The 20030-nt window shown below is 49.0% G+C and overlaps 2 protein-coding genes across 5 annotated transcripts in view; one reads left to right on the forward strand and one right to left on the reverse strand.

The window, feature by feature from the left end:
* Positions 1 to 203: 203 nt before the first annotated feature.
* LOC126065444 (nascent polypeptide-associated complex subunit alpha, muscle-specific form-like) lies at positions 204 to 16688 on the reverse strand. The gene is made up of 4 exons (XM_049865473.1): positions 16498 to 16688; positions 16072 to 16123; positions 15366 to 15491; positions 204 to 1109 (listed from the first exon to the last, which is right to left on the reverse strand). The coding sequence occupies exons 1-4, from the start codon at positions 16686 to 16688 to the stop codon at positions 204 to 206; spliced, it is 1275 nt and encodes a 424-aa protein (XP_049721430.1).
* The window catches only part of TPST2 (tyrosylprotein sulfotransferase 2), a 78276-nt gene continuing 58610 nt past the window's right edge, over positions 365 to 20030 (forward strand). For 2 of the 4 annotated variants that reach the window (XM_049865534.1, XM_049865538.1), the window contains exon 1: positions 365 to 459. The gene's annotated coding sequence lies outside the window, so the exon portion shown is untranslated. The remainder of the gene's footprint in view (positions 460 to 20030) is intronic. The other 2 variants (XM_049865535.1, XM_049865533.1) reach the window with 2 other exon arrangements.

Raw genomic sequence — 20030 nt, forward strand, 5'->3', positions numbered from 1 at the left:
TCTTTGTTTTACACAAACAGCTGAAATATACCTGTTCTGAGCCTAGTTTGCTTCTCTTACACCTTCTCTTGGCCATCGTTCCACTTCACAACTTGGAGACACAGAAGAACTCTAGAACAGAGCTGTCCAGTGAGGCAAAGGGGTGAGCTGCCCGTCAAGCAAGAGAAGACCTTCAAGGGCGGTAGGCCTGGGGCTCCCTGAGCTCAGAGGTCAGCCCGGGCCAGCGAGTCCTTGGGGGCTCCCCACGCCGCCACTCGCAGTTGCGGCGTCAGAGGGCGGGCTGGAAGCACCCGGCAGCGGCGTAGGCGGCACGGGGCGGGTCCGCGCACTGGACCCGCCCTAGTGACGTCACGGCGCCGCGGCCCCGCCCCCTGCGCGGGTCCCTCCCCCTTCCCGGCCGGGGCTGCTCGGGAGCCGGGAGTCTCTGGCGTGCGCCGCCGCTTTTCCGCGCCTGGCACGGTAGGTAGTCCGGGACGGCGCGGGGGTCTCGGGCTGCAGCCGGCTGCGCAGGGGACGCCTGGGGTCGGCCTTGGGCGCCGGGGAGGCCTCCGCCCTCGCGGCTTCCTCCCGGGCCCGGCGCGGTGCTCGGGCTCTCGGGCGGGGAGCTGGGAGGGAGGCGGAACGGGCGCGCGGGCGGGCTGTTCGAGGATCTGCACCCGCCCGGCGCCCCGAGCGCTTTCCGCGGGGTGCGGCAGGGACCCGGCCTCCATTACCGCGCTGCCGGCCCGGGACCCTGCGCCCGGGGAGGCGGTCAGCGTCTGTGTATCTGTGTGTGTGTGTGGATTGGGGCAGCGTGTCACCGCCTTCGGATCCCCGGCCCCTCCCTGGCGCGCAGGGACCCCCGTGCGAACGCCCGGACACGCGGGGGGCGCGTGGAAGTTAACTTTGAGCCGCCGTGGAGTTGCGAGGCAAGTCGAAAGTGAAGGCGCGGGGAACGGAAATCGCTGTGCTGGGGAGGGGGGCGTCGAGAGCACAGGGTGGGGCGACCCCTGGTGAACTTGCGGGCCGTCCGCGAGGAGAGGACGGAATTTGCCTATAGTCACCGTGCCCTCCCTCCCACCCCGCAGCTTCCTTCTTGCCTTGTGAGCAGGCAGGGCACGAGGTGGTGCCTCAGGAACAGGGGGTGGGAGTGGCAGCAGGGCACAGGGTGCATGGTTGCTGAGCCTAGGCGCCCCTGACCTGGCAAAGTCATTATCATGTGGGACAGCGGTCACAGTCTGGCTTTACCACTAAAATTCCACCCCTTTAGGATGGGGCGTAGGAGTCATCCTTTAACAGGTTGACTTTTATAAGGCACTATGTCTATCACCTTGTTCCCTTCTTTTACAAGTGGAGAAACTGAGGCTCAGAGAGGTCGTGTGCCAGTGGCCTTCGTCCCCACAGCTAGAACGCAGCAGAGCTGAAATTCACCATCCTCTCTCCTGACTTCTTGTCCTGTAAGGGTGTGTGTATGTGTGTGGGGGGGGGGTGGGGGGGGATGGTTAGTGAACTCCTACGCATCCTTCAGAAGCCACCTGTGCAGCACCTTCTCCTGGTGAGTGCTTCCTGTTTTGAACCCCACAGTGGTAGTTCACCCTTTCCCTTTCTTAACAACCCCCATGGGGTCTGTTTCCCATACTGGGCTGTGATCTCCCCACCCCATGTCCTCCCACCCTCCATCAAACTCCTTTTAAGGCCTGTTGTTGTAGGAGCCCTGGTTGCCCAGTGGTTAAGCGCTGGCTGCTAACTGAAGGGTTGGCAGTTGGAACCCACCAGCCACTCTGTGGGAGAAAGATGTGGCAGTTAGCTTTCATAAATATAACAGTCTTGGAAACCCTATGGGACAGTTCTGCTTTGTCCGATGAGTTGCATTCGACTCAATGGCAACGGTTTTTTTTGGTTTACTGGCTGTTGTTAGGTGTTGTCCAGTCTATTCCGACTCATAGTGTCCCCATGTGACAGAGTAGAACTGTCCCATAGGACTTCCTAGGCTGGAATCTTTAGGGGAGCAGATTGTCAGGTCTTTTTTCTGCCTTGGAGCCGCTCGTGGGTTCAAACTGCCAACCTTTTGATTAGCACCCGAGTATTTAACCATTGTGCATTGTGCCACCAGGACAATCTTTTATGGCCTGGGGTGCCCTGATGTAAGGACAGGCTTCTGTATTTGACAGGTCTTTAGTATGACTCGCTGGTTTACTAGTGATGTGGCCTGGGTGAGTCACCCCTCGCCCCAGCCTCAGTTTTCATGACTGTAAAATTGGGTTTGTGGCATTGTCTTCAAGGGGTTGTTGTGCCATGCGTGAATTGTTTTACGCCATTGAACCCCAGTTGTGTTGTTATTAATACATCCTTTTTTTTTTGTACCATCTAAATTTTAAAAATATTTTGTAAATTTTTTATAAGAGGGTTATTAAATATAATGCACATACCATGCAATTCACCCTTTTAAACTGTGCAATTCAGCGTAACATAGTTTATAAAGAAAATGTTCTACGTTCTACTTTGGTCAGTAGCATCTGGGGTCATAAAAGCTTGTGAGCGACCATCTAAGATACTCCATTGGTCTCACCCTTTCGGGAGCAAGGGAGAATGAAGAAAACTAAAGACACAAGGGAAAGATTAGTCCAAAGGACTAATGGACCACATCTACCATGGCCTCCACCAGACTGAGTCCAGTACAACTAGATGGTGCCCGGCTACCACCACTGACTGCTCCGACAGGGATCACAACAGAGGGTCCCGGATGGAGCTGGAGAAAAATACAGAACAAAATTCTAACTCACAAAAAAAAAGACGGGATTTACTGGCCTGAGAGAGACTGGAGGAACCCCAAGAAAATGGCCCTTGGAAGCCCTTTTAGCTCAGTAATGTCACTCCTGAGGTTCACCCTTCGCCAAAGATTAGACAGGCCCTTAAAACGAGACTAAAGGGGCAAGGACTAGGAGGCAGGATGGGACAGGAAAGCTAGTAACAGGGAACCCAAGGTCAGGAAGGGAGAGTGTTGACATGGGGTGGTTAGCCGGTGTCGTAGACCCATGTGTGTACTAACTGTTCAAGGAGATGGTAGTTCATTCTGTAAATCTTCATCTAAAGTACAATAAAAATAAAATGAAACATACAATTCAGTAGTTTTTAGCGTGTTCACAGGGTTGTGCGACCGTCACCACTATCTAATTTTTGTTGTTGTTTACTCGGTAATATTTATTTCATAGGCTTTGTATGTACAAACGTTTGTGTTAGATAACTGTTAGAAACTTGGCAGATGTAATCAAGTTAAGATAAGGGCCTATTGGATTAACCAGTTGCCGTCAAGTAGACTCTGACTTGTGAAGACCCCGTGAGTGTCAGAGTGGAACTGTGCTGCGTAGGGTTTTCAGTGGGTGATTTTTCAGAAGTAGATTGTCAGACCTTTCTTCCCGGGAGCCTCTGGGTGGACTCGAACCTCCAAGCTTTTGGTTAGCAGCCAAATGCCTTAATCATTTATACCATCCAGGGACTCCCATACTGGGTTAAAAACAAAAAAAGCAAAAAACCAAACCTGTTGCTGTCGAGTCGATTCCGACTCACAGTGACCCTATAGGACAGAGTAGAACTGCCCCATAGGGTTTCCAAGGAGTGGCTGGTGGATTTGAACTGCTGACCATTTGGTTAGCAGCCAAGCTCTTCGCCACTTTACGACCAGGGTTCCTAATCCAATGACTGATGCCCTTATAAAGGGGGGAAAATGTGGACAGAGACACTTAAGGGAGAACACTGTGTGAAGACGGAGGCAGAGACTGGAGTGATGCAGCTACCAACCAAGGATTGCCCGGGATTACTCAGAGCCACCAGAGGCTAGGAAGAGGCAAGGAGGGACTCTTCCCCACAGCCTCCAGAGAGAGTTTGATGCCCCTGGCACCTTGATTTCAGACGTATAGCCTCCAGGATGATGAAAGCATAAATTTCTGTTATTTTAAGTCACCATTTTTGTGGTTCATATGTTGTGGCAGCCCTGGGAAACTAGTACAATGGTAACTCCCTAGTAGGTTGTTTTCTTTTTTTTTTAATTGTGGATTAGGCGAAAGTTTACATTAGGTGTCAGCCTTAGTCTTTTCACCCCAGATTCCCCATGTCCAGTTTTCCTGTCCCTTCCTGCCTTTGCTTTTTGCTTTTGGGCAGGTGTTGTCCATTTGGTCTCGTATACTTGATTGATCCAAGAAGCATGTTCTTTTCACATCTGTTATTGTTTGTGTTATAGGCCTGTCTAATCCAGAGCCCTGGTGGCACAGAGATTAGAAGCTTGGCTGCTGACCACAAGGTCAGCAGTTGGAATCCACCAGCCACTCCTTGGAAACCCTGTGAGGCAGTTCTCCTCTGTCCTATAGGGTTGGTATGAGTTGGAATCAACTCAACAGCAATAGGATTGGTTTGGTTTTTAATCTTTGGCTGAAAGGCAAACTTTGGGAATGGCTTCAGTTCTGAGTTAGCAGGGTGTTTGAGGGCCATAGTCTTGGGGGTTCCTCCAGTCTCTGTCAGACGAGTAAGTCTGGTCTTTTTTGTGAATTTGAATTTTGTTCTTTATTTTTCTCCTGCTCTGTCTTGGACCCTCTATCGTAATCGGAGCAGTCGATGGCGGTAGCTGGGCACCATCTAGTTCTTCTGGGCTCAGGCTGGTGGAAGTACACGTGGTTCTTCAGCCCTTTGACTAATATCTTCCTTGTATATTTGATTTTCCACATTCTCCTTTGCTCTGGATGGGATGGCACCAGTAGACTTATCTTAGATGGCCACTCACACACTTTTAAGACCTCAGATACTGCTCACCAAACTAGAATGTAGAACATTTTCTTTATGGATTAATTATGTCCATTGACCTAGATGTCCCCTGAGACCATGGTCCCCTGTCTTTAGCCCCAATAACTCGGTCCCTCAAGGTGTTTGAATATGTCTAGGAAGCCCTATGACTGTGCCCTCTTTGTGCTCATTATGCATGTGAATATACATGCTGTACATACAAATATGTATATAAAAATATCTATAGTCTAACCTGTATGTATTTATGTGGGTATGCTCCTATGTGCCCACTTTCCCCTATTCAGCGTACATATCCACCTATATATCTGTAAGTTACTGTTTTTTACTGTTGTTGTAGGGTTGTGTATGTTGTAGTATTTACTATGCCTGCCTCTTTTTTTTTTTCCTTGTGTTCCTCTAAGTGTCTTCCTTTGCATTGGTCAAGTTGTGCTGACTTCCCATGTATTGTGTATTGTCTTTCCCCTCACCAGAGTTAACACTTGCCTACTGTCTAGTTAGTAATATCCCGTCCCCACACCTCTCCTTTGTATCCATCACAGATTGTTTCTTTCTGTGTGTAATGCTTTTCTTGAGTTTTCGTAATAGTGGTCTCCTGTGGTATTTGTCCTTTTGTGATTGACTTATTTCACTCAGCAAAGTGCCCTCCAGATTCATCCGTGTTGTGAGATGTTTTGCAGGTTCATCACTGTTCTTTATCATTGTGTAATATTCCATTGTGTCATGTACCATTGTTTGTTTATCCATTCATCTGTTGATGGGCACTTAGGTGGTTTTCATCTTTTTGCTATCGTGAATAATGCTGCAGTGAACATGGGTGTGCATATGTCTATTCGCGTGACAGCTCTTATTTCTCTAGGATATATTCCTAGGAGTGGGATTGCTGGATCACATGGTATTTCTATTTCTAGTTTCTTAAGGAGGTGCCTTATCGTTCTCCATAGTGGTTGTACCATTTTACATTCCCACCGGCAGTGTATGAGACTTTCAATCTCCCCACAACTTCACCAGCATTTATCTTTTTTTTTTTTTTTATTAGTGCCAGTAATGTCTGGGTGAGATACTATCTCACTGTGGTTTTGGTTTGCGTCTCTCCAATGGCTAACGATAGAAACCCTGGTGGTGCAGTGGTTAAGTGCCATAGTTGTTAACCAAAAGGTCGGCAGTTTGAACCCACCAGGTGCTCCTTGGAAACTCTGTGGGGCAGTTCTACTCTGTCCTGTAGGGTCGCTATGAGTCGGCTAATGATCAAGCATCTTTTCTTGTATTTGTTGGCTGCCTGGATGTCCTCTTTGGTGAAGTGTCTGTTCATATCCTTTGTCCATTTTGTGGATGGGTTCTTTGTCTTTTTATCGTTGAGTTGTTGAAGTTTTCTGTATATTTTAGAGATTAAACCTTTATGAGATATGTCACTGCCAGAGATTTTTTCCCCAGTCTGTAGGTTCTCTTTATACTCTCTTGGAAAAGGCTTTTGATGAGTGTAAGTATTTAAATTATGGGAGGTCGCTGTTATCTAGTTTATCTTTTAGAGTTTGTGCATTTTTAGTTACTCTTGATATTCTATTTGTGCCATAAATTAATGCTATCTAATTTTAACACGTTTTCATCACACCCGAAAGAAACCCCATACCCATTAGCAGTCATTCTCCACTCCCTGGCAACCCCTAATTCACTTTCCGTCTCTATGGATTTGCCTGTGGTGGGGATTTCCTATAAACACGTGGCCTTTTGTGGCTGGTGGCCTTCACTTAGAATGATGATTCAAGGCTTGTCTACACTGTAACATATATCACTACTTCATTGTTTTTTATGGCTGAATGATATTCCATTGTATGGATGTAGTGCATTTCATCATCAGTTGGTGGACGTTTGGTTCCTTTTCCCCTTTAGGCTGTTACAAATAATGCTGCAGTGAACATTTGTGTTCATGTCTGTGTGTGGACATGTGTTTCCAATCTCTTGGGTATATACCTAGGAGTGCAATTGCTGGGTCGTATGGTAACTTCATGTTTAGCCTTTTGAAAAATTGCCACACCGTGTTACAAAGTGGCTATGCACCGTTTCATATTCCTACCAGCAATAAAAAAAAAAAAAAAACCCCGCGGCTGTCGAGTTGATTCCAACACATAGCAACCGTATAGGACAGAATAGAACTGCCCCATACAGTTTCTGAGGAGCACCTGGTGGATTTGGACTGCCGAGCTTTTGGTTAAGCAGCCGTAGCTCTTAACCACTATGCCACAAGGGTTTCTAAGCAGTATCAAAAACCAAACCAAACCCAGTGCCGTCTAGTCGATTCTGACTCATAGCGACCCTATAGGACAGAGTAGAACTGCCCCATAGAGTTTCCAAGGAGCTATAGCACTTAACCAGCATGACACCAGGGTTTCCCCAAGCAGGATACGAATCAAGAAAACCAAACCCATTGCTGTCGAGTTGATTCCGACTTAGAGCGACCCTGTAGGACAGAGTAGAACTGCCCCATAGGGTTTCCAAAGCTGTAAATATTTATGGGAGCAGACTGCTACATCTTTCTCCTGCAGAGCAGTTGGTGGGTTTGACTGCAAACCTTTTAGTTAGCAGCCAAGTGCTTAATCACTGCACCACGAGGGCTTCTTAGCAGTATACAAGGGTCCCGATAATCTTACGTAAATTTAGTCTTCTCTTAAAGCAATCATAATCTGTAAAGTCACTGATACGCTGGTTATAAATTATTTTCTAATATACGTTAAATTAAGTGCGTCGTTAACAGACTGAGGAGTTTCTCTGTGTATTACACAGAGTATTTCCTGAACTACCAGTCAGGGAAACCATCGGGCTGGTAGAGCACCTAGCCTCCGTATGTGTGCACTTATGTTCCTTGTAGTAAAGTGACAAAACCTTGCCTACTGCCTACTCCTGCCAGGGCAGGGTGGAGGCAGTGAGGAACCTGGGGGCTCACAGCACCCATTCCAGAGCCTGGCACACAGTAGGCACTTATTAAGAGCCTTTGGGTAGCATGATGGAAAAGTGGAACAGCTCAGACCTTCTGGCCCCAGGCCGGGTGCCCCCTTGACAGCTCAGGTTCCACAGAGGCCAGGGAGACCGTTTGTGGGTGTCTTAGTTATCTAGTGCTGCTATAACAGAAATACCACAATTGGATGGCTTCAACAGTTTATTCTCTGACAGCCTAGTAGGCTAGAAGTCCAGATTCAGGGTGCCAGCTCGAGGAGAAGGTTTTATCTCCCTGTCGGCTCTGGGGGAAAGTCCTTGTCATCAATCTTCCCTGAACTAGGAGCTTCTCAGTGCAGGGACCCCCCGGTCCAAGGGACGCGCTATTCTCCTGGCTCTCGTTTCTTGGTGGTATGAGATTCCCCATCTCTCTGCTCGCTTCTCTCTTTTATATATCAAAAGAGATTGACTCAAGACGCAACCTAATCTTGTAGATTGAGTCCTGCCTCATTAACATAACCACCTCTAATCCTGTCTCATTGACATCCTAGAGGTAGGTTTATAACACATAGGAAAATCACATCAGATGACAAAATGGTGGACAATTTCACAGTACTGGGAACCATGGCCTAGCCAAGTTGACAGATCTTTTTGGGAGACACAGTTCAATCCATGACACCAGGTTTCCTACATCTCAACCCAAAGGGGACCCCTCTACCCTGAAATTCAGTCTGGTACTACCCATGCCCCCCTTTGACCCCGATGCTCACTCTGAAGGTGACCTCCCCTGGTGGCCCTGTGAGGTGGGAGGTTCTCAGACTTGCTGTTGTTGGGTGCTCTCAAGTCGGTTTTCGACTCATAGCAACCCCATGTGACAGAGTAGAACTGCCCCATAGGGTTTCCTAGGCTGTAATCTTCATGGGAGCAGATTGCCAGGTCTTTTCTCCTGCCTAGCCACTGGTGGGTTCGAACCACTGACTTTTCAGTTAGCAGCTGAGTGCTTAACTACTGTGCCACCAGGGATCCTTTTAAGAACCTGAATTCCTATGCATTAAGGAAGCAGTCTGGGGGAAATGGAAATAGATGTGCACTCTGAGTGAGAAGCTTCCCTAGGCAAGGCACTGCTCTTCTCTGGACCTCGGTGTGCCCTCCTGTGGAATGGGTGGGGACCAGATCAGAACTCAGATACAGGTGCCACCTTGCGATCGGTAGGGCTGTCTGGGTGTGTTTTTGATGCAACTTTGTGGATGAATTTGTAGTGAGCTGTGGCTCACTTTGCAGCGTGGGGTTGGTAGCCAGGACATGCCTTTTTTGAAGGCTTTGGGTATGGCCTGGGTGGCTTTGATTCTCCATGTGATGTCATGAAAACTTCTCTGAGTAGCAGCTCCTGGCCTGCCACTTGCTACCTATTTCCACTGCCTTCAAGGCCCCTTACTCTCTGCAGACCCACATCTGCCTTGTCCGGGGCTGCTTCAGGGAAGGTTCTGGAATGCATGCTCCCTCTCGGCTCTCCCCAACTCCATGGGATGGTTCACTCAGAGCAGCCTGAGAGCTGGCCAAGCCCCAGAAATTGCAGGAGAGGATGCAGAGGGCAGTGCCCGCGTGCCCCGGGGGAGTGTCTGGGCTGCTGGTGTGGGGGAGGAGGTGTATCTTCTCTTGCAGGCTCAGATGGCAGGCTGCAAGGGGAGGGCAGCCTGCCAGGCTGCCAAGCGAGCTCTTGCATTAGCCAGACTTCTGACCCAGGCTGCTGCAGCCCAGAAATGGGTGGCAGCCAGCCAGCGGGCAGGGTAGCAGGTGGCCGAAGGGCCCAGGCCTATGGTAGAGTCTGGCTGCTCCATCAGGACCCTATGATCTTGGTCCTTGGCTGTTTCAGTGTCTTCATCCACAGAATACAAATACAAGTAGAACTTACCTCCAAGAGTGTCTGGATGGGAGGTGAGGCCTTGGGCTCAGAGTGCTCTGGGGAATCCAAAGCATTTCCCTTGGTGAGCCTCAGCTTCCTCATCTGTCAAAAGGCAATTAATTCTAAACATGTTGTTGTGTGAGTCGATTCCCACTCAGAGAGACCCTATGTGACAGAGTAGAACTGCCCAATAGGGTTTCCTAGGCTGTCATCTTTATGGAAGCAGATCGCCAGGTCTTTCTTCTGCAGAGCTGCTGGGTGCGTTCGAACCGCCAACCTTTCACTTAGGAGCTGAATACTTAACCCTTTTGCCACCAGGGATCTTTAATTATAAATATAACGGATATTAACAAGGGCTTATAGGTGCCAGGCACTCTTCTAGATACTTTATGTACTTAAACTCACTTAATTCTCATAACAGCTCTATGAGGTAGGGGCTACTATTAGCCCCATTTTACAGATGAACAAACTGAGACACAGAGGTGAAGTAATTTGTACAAGGCCAGTGCCATAGGTCACTCAGCTAAGAAATGGGAGAAATAGAATTTGAATCCAGAATCCACACTCTTAATTACCATCCTTGTCGTTAGTTGCCCAGAGTCGATTCCAACTCATGCCGGCTCTGTGTGTGCAGAGTAGAACTGCCCCATAGGGTTTTCACAGCTGTGACTTTTTGGAAGCAGAGCACTAGGCCTGCCTTCTGAGGTGCCTGTGTTTGGGTTCAAATTGCCAACATTTTGGCTAGTAGTTGAGTGCTTGCTTAACTGTGCCATCCATACCCCATCTCAGCACCAAACACACAGAAAACCCTCAGAAAATGTCCATTGTTATTTTAAATGGTGTTGTGAGTTGCTGTTAAGTCGGCTCTGACGCATGGCAGTCCCGTGTACAGCAGAACGAGGCATTGCCCAGTCCTAAGCCATCGTCAGGATCCTTACTTCGCTCGAGTCCATTGGTGCAGCCGCTGTGTATCTTGGGTGCCTTTCAACCTAGGGGGCTCATCTTCCAGCACTATATGGAATAATGTTCTGTTGTGATCCGTAATGTTTTCACCGACTCATTTTTGTAAGCAGATGGCCAGGTCTTTTTTCTTCATCTGTCTTTTGTCTGGAGGGTCCTCTGAAACCCTCTCCACTCTAGGTGACCCTACTGGTATTTGAAATACCCATGGCCTAGCTTCCAGCATCATAGTAACACGCAAGCCACCATAGCACAGCAAGCTGACAAGAGGGGTGGTGCGTTATTATCAATGTTCTGAATAAGCATTCATCCCCTGCCCCTCTGTTAGCACTTCTTGGATGGCCAGAATAAGCAGTACTCTTGGCTTTTGAAGCCCAGTTTCCCTGCCCACCCCAGCTTCTCCTACACCCCCCACCCTCATGAACAGCTGGGGGTTGGCAAGAGCTTAGAGGCAGCTGAGTCCCAGCCTTCATTCCAAATCACTGTGACCTTGGGCAAGGTGCTTCCTCTCCCTGGGCCTCAGTTTTCCCACCTGTTAAGTGGGTGGGTTGGGCTGTAACAGAGGCTGGCAGTTGATGATGGATGGGCTGCGTTTGGCCCTCAAGATGGTTTTTGTTTTGCTCCCGTGGAATTTTAAAAAATTGACCAGTATTCAAACATTTTTAGAGGATTTCTCACTTCTCTTGGAAACTCAGGAGCCAGCCGAGCTGCTGGGGTGGCCTGAGGCTGCTTCATCAATGGCCTGGGCTCTCCTGGCCACCACGGTCTCTACTACTCCCTGTCATTGTGTGTGTGATGTGTTTGGCCCCGGGGGCCCTCTCCCCTGGTGCGGGTGTTCAGGGCTCTGAGGATACCATGGGCCTGTTACCGTGTTACTTGAGCAAGCAGTTTCGTTGCTTTAAAAACCATGTTTCTTTTTTTTAAAACCACTGGTTTCAGTGCTCTTCAGGAGTCCTTCCAGTTCTGCTTTTTTAGGACGTGGGAGCTTTCTGAGATTTTCCAGTGCCTTTTCTGCCATGATAAGCCTGCAAATTAAAAAAAAAAAAAAAAAATTGTTGTTATTGTTGGAAATTACACAGCAGAACATACATCAATTCAACAATTTCTACATGCACGGTTCAGTGACATCGATCGTATTCAAGTTGTACAAGCATTTACACCCTCCTGCCCAAGGTGTGCCTCCCCCATTTGCCATGAACTCTCTGCCCCTTAAGCTTCCTTGCTAACGTTTGGAGTTGCTGTTATCAGTTTGATCCCATATAGAGAGATCTTCAAAGGAGCACAATGCTCTTGGCAGACATTCTTTACTAATTAAGCTAAACTGATGCTTGATTCAAAGAAGACTTCAGGGGATAGTTTTGATTTGAGGTTTAAAGACTGTCGCAGAGCCAGGGCCGCAGTTGTAGTTTCGTGGTTCAGCCAGCCTCCATGGCTCCAGGAAGTCTGGGTTCCACAGCAAAGCTTTTAACACACCTAGAGCTTATCCCCATCCCACAATCCCCAGGTGAGGAGCACCCATCTCTGTGCCCCATGGTCCCACCTCCCCCAGCTCAGGTCCCCACCCAACCCACATGGGCTATTTGGGGCCAGCTGAGGCTCTCTGGTTTAAGTACTGGCAGGTGTGTGTCTGTGATCTCAACACGCCTCATGGCTGCTGGGTTACTATCACATACTCAATCTGTCCTCACAAGGACATGTTTATACTGCCCCCTGCCACCCCCGTTTTCCAGGAACTGAGGCTTGGAGACAGTAAATCACTTTCCTGAGGTCACGCAGGCTAGATGTGGCAGCACTGAAATTCGAACCTGGGTCTCCCACCTCCCAGTGCTGCCCGCCATCACCCTTCGATCCCATCACTGCATGCGTATTTACCAAGTGGCACCACCGTTAGTGTGTACGTTCACTGCCAGCTCCCAGCACCTGGCACTGGGCCAAGCATATAATCCAAAGCCAAATCCGTTGCTATCGAGTTGATTCTGACTCGTGGCGACCCAATGTGTTACAGAGTAGAACTGCTCCACGGTGTTTTCTTGGCTGTAATCTTTACAGAACCAGGTCACCAGGCCTTTTTGTGCAGCGCTGCTGGGTAGGTTCCTACTGCCAACCTGTAGGTTAGTATTCGAGCACAGACTGTGCCATCTACAGACTGGTAGGCACATTATAGGTGCTCAGAGTTGAATGAGAACATGTAGCAGGTTCTTGGGTAGATGTTAGGTTGCAGGATTTCACTGTTTTCCTGGCATTTTCCCTGCGGTGCAGGCATCAGACAAGAAAAAGAGCAAGCCACGCTTCTGACTGTCCAACCAAGGAAGTTGGGCACCAGCGCTTCTCAAACCTCAGCACACATGAATCCCCTGAGGGTCTTGTTAAAATGCAGATTCTGATTCAGCAGGACCCAAGACTGCATTTCCAACCGGCTCCCAGGACACCCTGATACTGCTCATCTAAAGACCACACTTGGAGTTGTACCTTAGATCAGAGGCCAGCAAACTATGGCCCGTGGGCCAAATGTGGCCCACTGCTTTTTCTTTTTTGTAAATAAAGTTTTATCGGGACACAGCCATGCTCATTTTCTTTACGTTTTGTCTATGGTTTCTTTCATGCTGCAACAGCAGGGTTGAATAGTTATGACAGAGACTGCATGGCCCACAGAACTGAAAATATTTATTATCTAGCCCTTTCCAGAAAAATCTGCCCATGCCTGGCCTAACTATCTCTTGGGTCCCTTTAAGTTCTAATATTTGGTGGTTTGGCGAATAACCCACCAACCAACCCACTGCTGTCAAGTCGATTCCGACTCATAGCAGTGAATATAGGGTGGTAATAACAATAATAGTACCATACCAGCTGCCACTGAGTCAGTTCCAACTCATGGCAACTCCACATGCGTAAGAGTAGAACTGTGCTCCAAAGGGCTTTCAATGGCTGATTTTTCAGAAGTAAGTTGCCAGGCCTTTCTTCTCAGGCACCTCTGGGTGGACTTGAGCCTTGAACCTCCAGCCTTCCGGTTAGCTGCTGAGTGCATTAACTGTTTGCATCACCCAGGAACTCCAGCAATAAGTTAATATTTCAGTACTTAATGGATACCTAGCTCTTTACATGTATTTTTCTCAGCTCAACCCTGTCATAGGCAACACTGTGGTCTCCCAGTTTATAAGTAAGCAAAATGAGGCTCCCAGAGGCTGGGTCACTCAGTCTGCCAGTGCGATTTGAGCCAGCTTGTCTGATTCTTGTTGAGCAGAAGCTTGTGCCTGGGATCTTTTCACAGAGCACAGAGAGGGTTTTGATTCCAGTCTGTTCATAGGCGTTCAGGTACCCTCATTTCTTTATTCATTCGCTCTCTCATTTAGTTGACAAATATCTTTGCAGCCCACTGTGGGACCTGGGTGTCATGCTGGGTCCTGAGAGGATGTGGGGATGAGGATGAGGTGCCAGCCCTGCACATTTCAGGGGGTTCAGGCAAGTCGACACTAGAGGCCTTTGGGGTGATGGTGCCTTGGGGGACATTGGTATAGGGATGGGAGGCAGTCAAGAAAGGCTTCCTGGAGGAGGGGTGTGAGTTGTACTAGTAGGAGTTAGCTGGGTTAGAGAGGGACAGGAAAGGTTTTCCAACGGGAGGGAACCACCAAAGATTGGAGGTGTGAGACACTGGCCTGGTAGATTTGGTGGAGTTCGTGATATGAAGAGTGTACTATGTGTGTGTTGGGGGTGAGAGAGCATTAAATTTGGAAAGTGACAGGTGCCTACAGCGGTCAGCAGGGGTCAAGTCACAACATGGTCTCAAGTGTCAGCCCAGAGAACGCAGTTTGACCCTGGCTGAGGGGTCCTCTTCTGTCCTCTGATAACTTCCAGGAGAAAGTTAGACTTCCAGGAGAAAGTGGAGACTTGGTGCTAACATATCTTTAACACTTCTCTCAAGACTCCTTTGTTGAACAAAGAGCAGACCCCAGCTGGAATGCTGGCATCCTTCAGCCCTGCCTCCATCTAGCCTGACACAAGCCTCTTTCCCTTTGCGTTTATTTTATGGTTGCCTTCTAATGAGGGCTGGGTTTTTCATTTAAGCAGTGGGTTATGGTTCCCTTGTGAAATATATTTTAAAATTTTTGAATTCATTTAAATAAAAGATAAAATAAGTAAGAATAAGGTGGTCCTCGGCAGAGAGAAAATTGGGAGCCTTGTGCTGGGTGGGGGATGTTGGAAGGGCCAGTCCAGCAGTGACCTTTGCTCTTAATGGTCTGCTCCTCCACTCCTTCTCTGAATTCCCAGGAGCTAAGATGTGGGTGAGGAAACCCTGGTGGCACGGTGGTTAAGAGCTATGGCTGCTAACCAAAAGGTTGGTAGTTTGAATCCACTGGGTGCTCCTTGGAAACTGTATGGGGCGGTTCTCCTCTGTCCTATAGAATCTCTATGAGTCAGAGTTGAGTTGACAGCAACGGGTTTGGTTTTTTGGTTTTAAGATGTGGGTGCAGGGTTGACAGTGTGTAGGGGTGGGCGCGCTTCCTACTCAGTGCTGCTCCTACTCCCTGCCACACGTGTGCTCTGTATTTCTTTCTTGGTCTCTGTTTTTGTCTCTCCATGTCTGACTATCTCTCCCCCTTCTCTGTCTCTCCTCATCTCTCCTGTCTTTGTCTCTCCCCATCTCTGTCTCTCTCCATCTCTGTCTCTCCCCATCTCCATCTCTCTCTCTGTCTCTGTCTGACTCTGTCCATCTCTGTGTCTCTATTTGTCTGTCTCCCCACCCACGCCCCATCCCTACCACTTCCCCTCCCTCCCCTTCACCCGCCCTTGTGCACACACTCACCCAGCACAGCCCTTCCTTTCCCTCATTAGAAACTTTCCGTCCTACTTCCTTTGGGTCCTGAGCGACATCCTGCCTGAGAACCACTGGGCCTTCGCAGAGCCCTAAGAACTCGGTCAAACACCGTTCCTGGCAGTGTGGGAGCAGATGGCGTGACCACATCTCAGGGAAAGCTGGAGGCCACCTAGCACAGCCATGGTTCCGTCTGCCCATGCCTGGCCCACCACCTGCAGGCCCCTGCCCACCCCCACCAGCCCCAGGCTGCCCGCCTCTGTCACCAGCCTGGGGCAGGGAGTTGCCCTGCCTCTGAGGTCTGTCCAGTGCATAGTAGGTGTGCAGCCCAGTGGTCATTGGGCTTGCAGTCGGCCACAGAAGCCGTAAGCCTTTACCGCTTTCCTCTGGCACACAGTAGGCCAGCAGTGAATATTATTGACTGAGGGCTTTGCGAAGAAAAGGAAGATAGAAATTGGGTCCAACCTCTTCCCTTCACAGATGGGGAAACTGAGGCCCAGAGAGTCGAAGTGACTTGCTCATGATCACACTGACAGTTTTGGAGTAAAGAGTGGGGTCAGGATCCCCCACCTTCTGGAAATTCAGCACTGTGGGGAGGTCATGTGACTGGTGGGTGCCCTGATGGCCCTCTGTGGTGTCATGTGAGAACCCCCACCTGGGGCACAGGAGATTCTCATTAAGGCCTGGCTCTCCTCACCTGCCTGTGGGAGGCTGGGGGCAAGTCTTCCTCCCTGAGGTCCTCAGGGTCTCTACAGGACAGCACAGTCCTGGGGGCTACAGAAGGGTCAGGTCTGTGGGGCCAGTGGTCACCAAACTCATAGCAGCAGGATGGTGTGTTCTGAGGCAGGGCTGCAACTGCGGCCTGGACAGCCTCAGTCCTCTGGTTGGTTCTTGCCCAGTCTTGTATCACTTCACTCCCTGGGCCTGGGATGTTTCTCCCAGCCTCTGCTCCTGTTAAAATATTACCCATTGCTGTGGGGAGGGGCTCCTTTGTCGGCCCTAGAGGCCCTTCTGGAAACCAGCTGGGCGGATCCGGAAGTAGGAGATGAAGCTCCCAGCCTCTGAACTGTGGGAGATTCCCTTCCCAGTGCTCTGGCCCCTGCCGTCCTCTCCTGCCCCTCACCCCCTGGCGGGCTCGTCACCACCCAGACTGCTACTCTCCACTCCACCTCCTTCAGCACATCTAGGTGGGGCCCGGGAATTTGCATTTCTAGTGAGTTCCCCATTGCTGTGGATGCTGCTGCTGCTGCTGCTGCTGGGACCCACTTTAAGAAGCACCATAGCCTTCACACCAACAGATACATGCACACCCATGCTCATTGCAGCACTGCTTACAACAGCAAAAAGAGGGAAGCAACCAAGGTGCCCATCAATGGATGAATGGGTAAATAAGTCATGGTATATTCACACAGTGGGATACTACGCATCGATAAAGAACAGTGAGGAATCTGAAACATTTCATAACATGGAGGAACCTGGAAGGCATTATGCTGAGTGAAATTAGTCAGTTGCAAAAGGACAAATATTGTATAAGACCACTATTATAAGAACTTGAGAAATAGTTTAAACTGAGAAGAAAACATTCTTTTGTGGTTACGAGAGGGAGGAGGGAGGGAGGGTGGGAGAGGAGTATTCACTAAATAGTAGATAAGAACTACTTTGGGTGAAGGGAAAGGCAGCACACAATACAGGAGAGGTCAGCACAACTGGACTAAACCAAAAGCAAAGAAGTTTCCTGAATAAACTGAATGCTTTGAAGGCCAGTATAGCAGGGGCAGGAGTTTGGGGACCATGGTTTCAGGGAACATCTAAGTCAATTAGCATAATAAAATCTATTAAGAAAACATTCTACATCCCATTTCGAAGAGTGGCGTCTGGGGTCTTAAACGCTAGCAAGCAGCCATCTAAGATGCATCAACTGGTCTCAACCCACCTGGATCAAGGGAGAATGAAGAACACCAAGGACACAAGGTAATTAGGAGCCCAAGAGACAGAAAGGGCCACATGAACCAGAGACTACATCATCCTGAGACCAGAAGAACTAGATGGTGCCTGGCTACAACCAATGACTGCCCTGACAGGGAACACAACAGAGAACCCCTGAGGAAGCAGGAGAGCAGTGGGATGCAGACCCCAAATTGTCATAAAAAGACCAGACTTAATGGTCTGACTGAGACTAGAAGGACCCTGGTGGTCATGGCCCCCAGACCTTCTGTTGGCCCAGGACAGGAACCATTCCCGAAGCCAACTCTTCAGACATAGATTGAACTGGACAGTGGGTTGGAGAGGGATGCTGGTGAGGAGTGAGCTTCTTGGATCAGGTGGACACTTGAGACTATGTTGGCATCTCCTGCCTGGAGGGGAGATGAGAGGGTGGAGGGGGTGAGAAGCTGACGAAATGGACACGAAAAGAGAGAGTGGAGGAAGAGAGCGGGCTGTCTCATTGGGGGAGTAGCAAGGTGTATATAAGTTTTTGCGTGAGAGACTGACTTGATTTGTAAACTTTCACTTGAAGCACAATAAAAATTATTTAAAAAAAAAACCACTGTAATAGAGGTTAAGAACATAGACTTTAAAAGCAGACAACATAGATTCAAGACCTCGCTCCACCACGTACCTGCTGTGAGTTCTCAGCCGAGTGACTTCACTTGTCTGTGTCTCAGTTTCCTCATGTGTAAAATGCGATAATAACAGCACTGTCCTCGTAGACTAGTTGGGAGGATTAAATAAGCTAAAACGTGTGGAGTGTTTAGAATGGTTCCTGGGTGCAGAGTTAATACTATGTACGCACTGGCTGCTGTTATTACTGTTGTGGTGGTTGTTATTACTGTTACGATTTGCCATTCCCCTAATTTCCAGTGCACTTTCACACCTCTAAGGCCCCTGGGTGGCGCAAACCATTAAGCACTCGGCTGCTAACTTAAAGGTTGGCAGTTCGAACCCACCTGGTGGCACCACTGGAGAAAGGCCTTGTGATATGCTTCTGTAAAGATTACAGCCAAAGAAAACCGTATGGGGCAATTCTGCTCTGTAACACGTAGGGTCACCATGAGTCAAAATTAGCTTGAGGACAATGGGTTTTTTTTGGTTTTCATACTTCTGGGCCTTTGCTAAATCTGTTCCCTCTACCTGGGATGTTTCCCCAAACCTCTGCACCTGTTAACACACTGCCCACCCTTTCAGACTCAGATCAGTTTCTTCCCTGATCCTCACCCATCCACCCACCAAACCTTCCCCACCCCATCAGCCACGGCCCCTTCTCTGACCTCCGTGATCACACGACCCGTTTATCCCCCAAATCAAGCTCTTATTTCATGCTGGATTGTCCAGTTACTTGGAGAACAGGTGACAGGTGAGCTCTTTGCTGGGGGATGGCAGGAGGCCTTCAGATTTGACTTGGGGCTTCACTGGCGCAAAGAAGGTACCTCAGTGCCAAGAAATAGCCTCAAGGTGTTCCAAGAAGGCCAGCCGTCGGCAGCTGAGGTCAGAGGAGGCTGCCTGACAGTGTGCAGCCCCTTTGGGGTATGGGGTTTCCCTAGTTAATAAGAGCATGGGCTTGGAGTCTGGCAGCCCCAGGTTCAGATCGAGGCTTTAAAATTTAGTTCTGTATGGCCTGTGGTCATTATTTTTGTACCTTTCTCATCTTCATTTAAAAAACGATACGATGGTAAAAAAAAAAAAAAAAAAAATCCAGTGCCATCAAGTCGATTCCGACTCATAGCGACCCTATAGGACAGAGTAGAACGGCCCCATGGAGTTTCCAAGGAGCGCTTGGCGGATTCGAACTGCCGACCCTTTGGTTAGCAGCCATAGCACTTAACCACTATGCCAGCAGGGTTTCCACGATAGTAAAGGGTCAGCAAAAACGAGAGAAACTCTCAATGAGATGGATCGGCACAATAGCCACAACAAATGGGCTCAGGCATATTAAAGATTACGAAGATGGTGCAAGACCGGCCCAGGACGTTTCGTTCTGTTGTACATAAGGTCGCCGTGAGTCGGAGCCGACACAACAGCGACTAGCAACAACAGCATCACTTGCATCGGTGGGTTTTTGTGAGAATCTGGTTGGGTTTCTTTTATGCCGCAAGTATCTATTGAGCACTTGCTGTGTGCCAGGCTCTGTGCTGGGCACCAGATCCAGCAGTGAATGAGACAGACCCTATCCCTGCCCCTGGGGGGCTGCCGTTTTTAGGGGAGAAGATAGACAAGGAGGGAAAGTTCATAATGACAGCGCCATTGCCCCAGGAGGTCGCGCTGGGAAGGAAATGGTCCGTGGCAAACCTGTGCATGGTCTTGGACATAACAGGCCCTCAGCAGTTGGTGCCTGCAATTATTACTATTGCTATTACCGTAATTATTATAAAAAGGAGTCCAAAAGGGAAAGGAAGTGTTACAGGAAAAAGGGATAGTCTCAGTAACAGCACAGGTAGGAGAAGGCATTTGGCGTGAACATAATAATCATCTTTTCGGTTGCTGTCAAGTCCGCTCCGACTCATGGCAGGCAACCTTAATGTGTAAGAGAATGATACGTTGCCCGGTCCTACATCATCTCCATGATCTTTGATATGTTCGAGCCCATTGTTGTGGTTGTCGGGTCAATCCATCTCAGTGAGGCTTCCTCCTTTTGCTGACCGTCTGCTTTACCAAACATGA

The sequence above is a fragment of the Elephas maximus genome, chromosome 22 (genome assembly GCF_024166365.1).
Source record: "Elephas maximus indicus isolate mEleMax1 chromosome 22, mEleMax1 primary haplotype, whole genome shotgun sequence".
In the NCBI taxonomy this organism is placed as follows: domain Eukaryota; kingdom Metazoa; phylum Chordata; class Mammalia; order Proboscidea; family Elephantidae; genus Elephas; species Elephas maximus.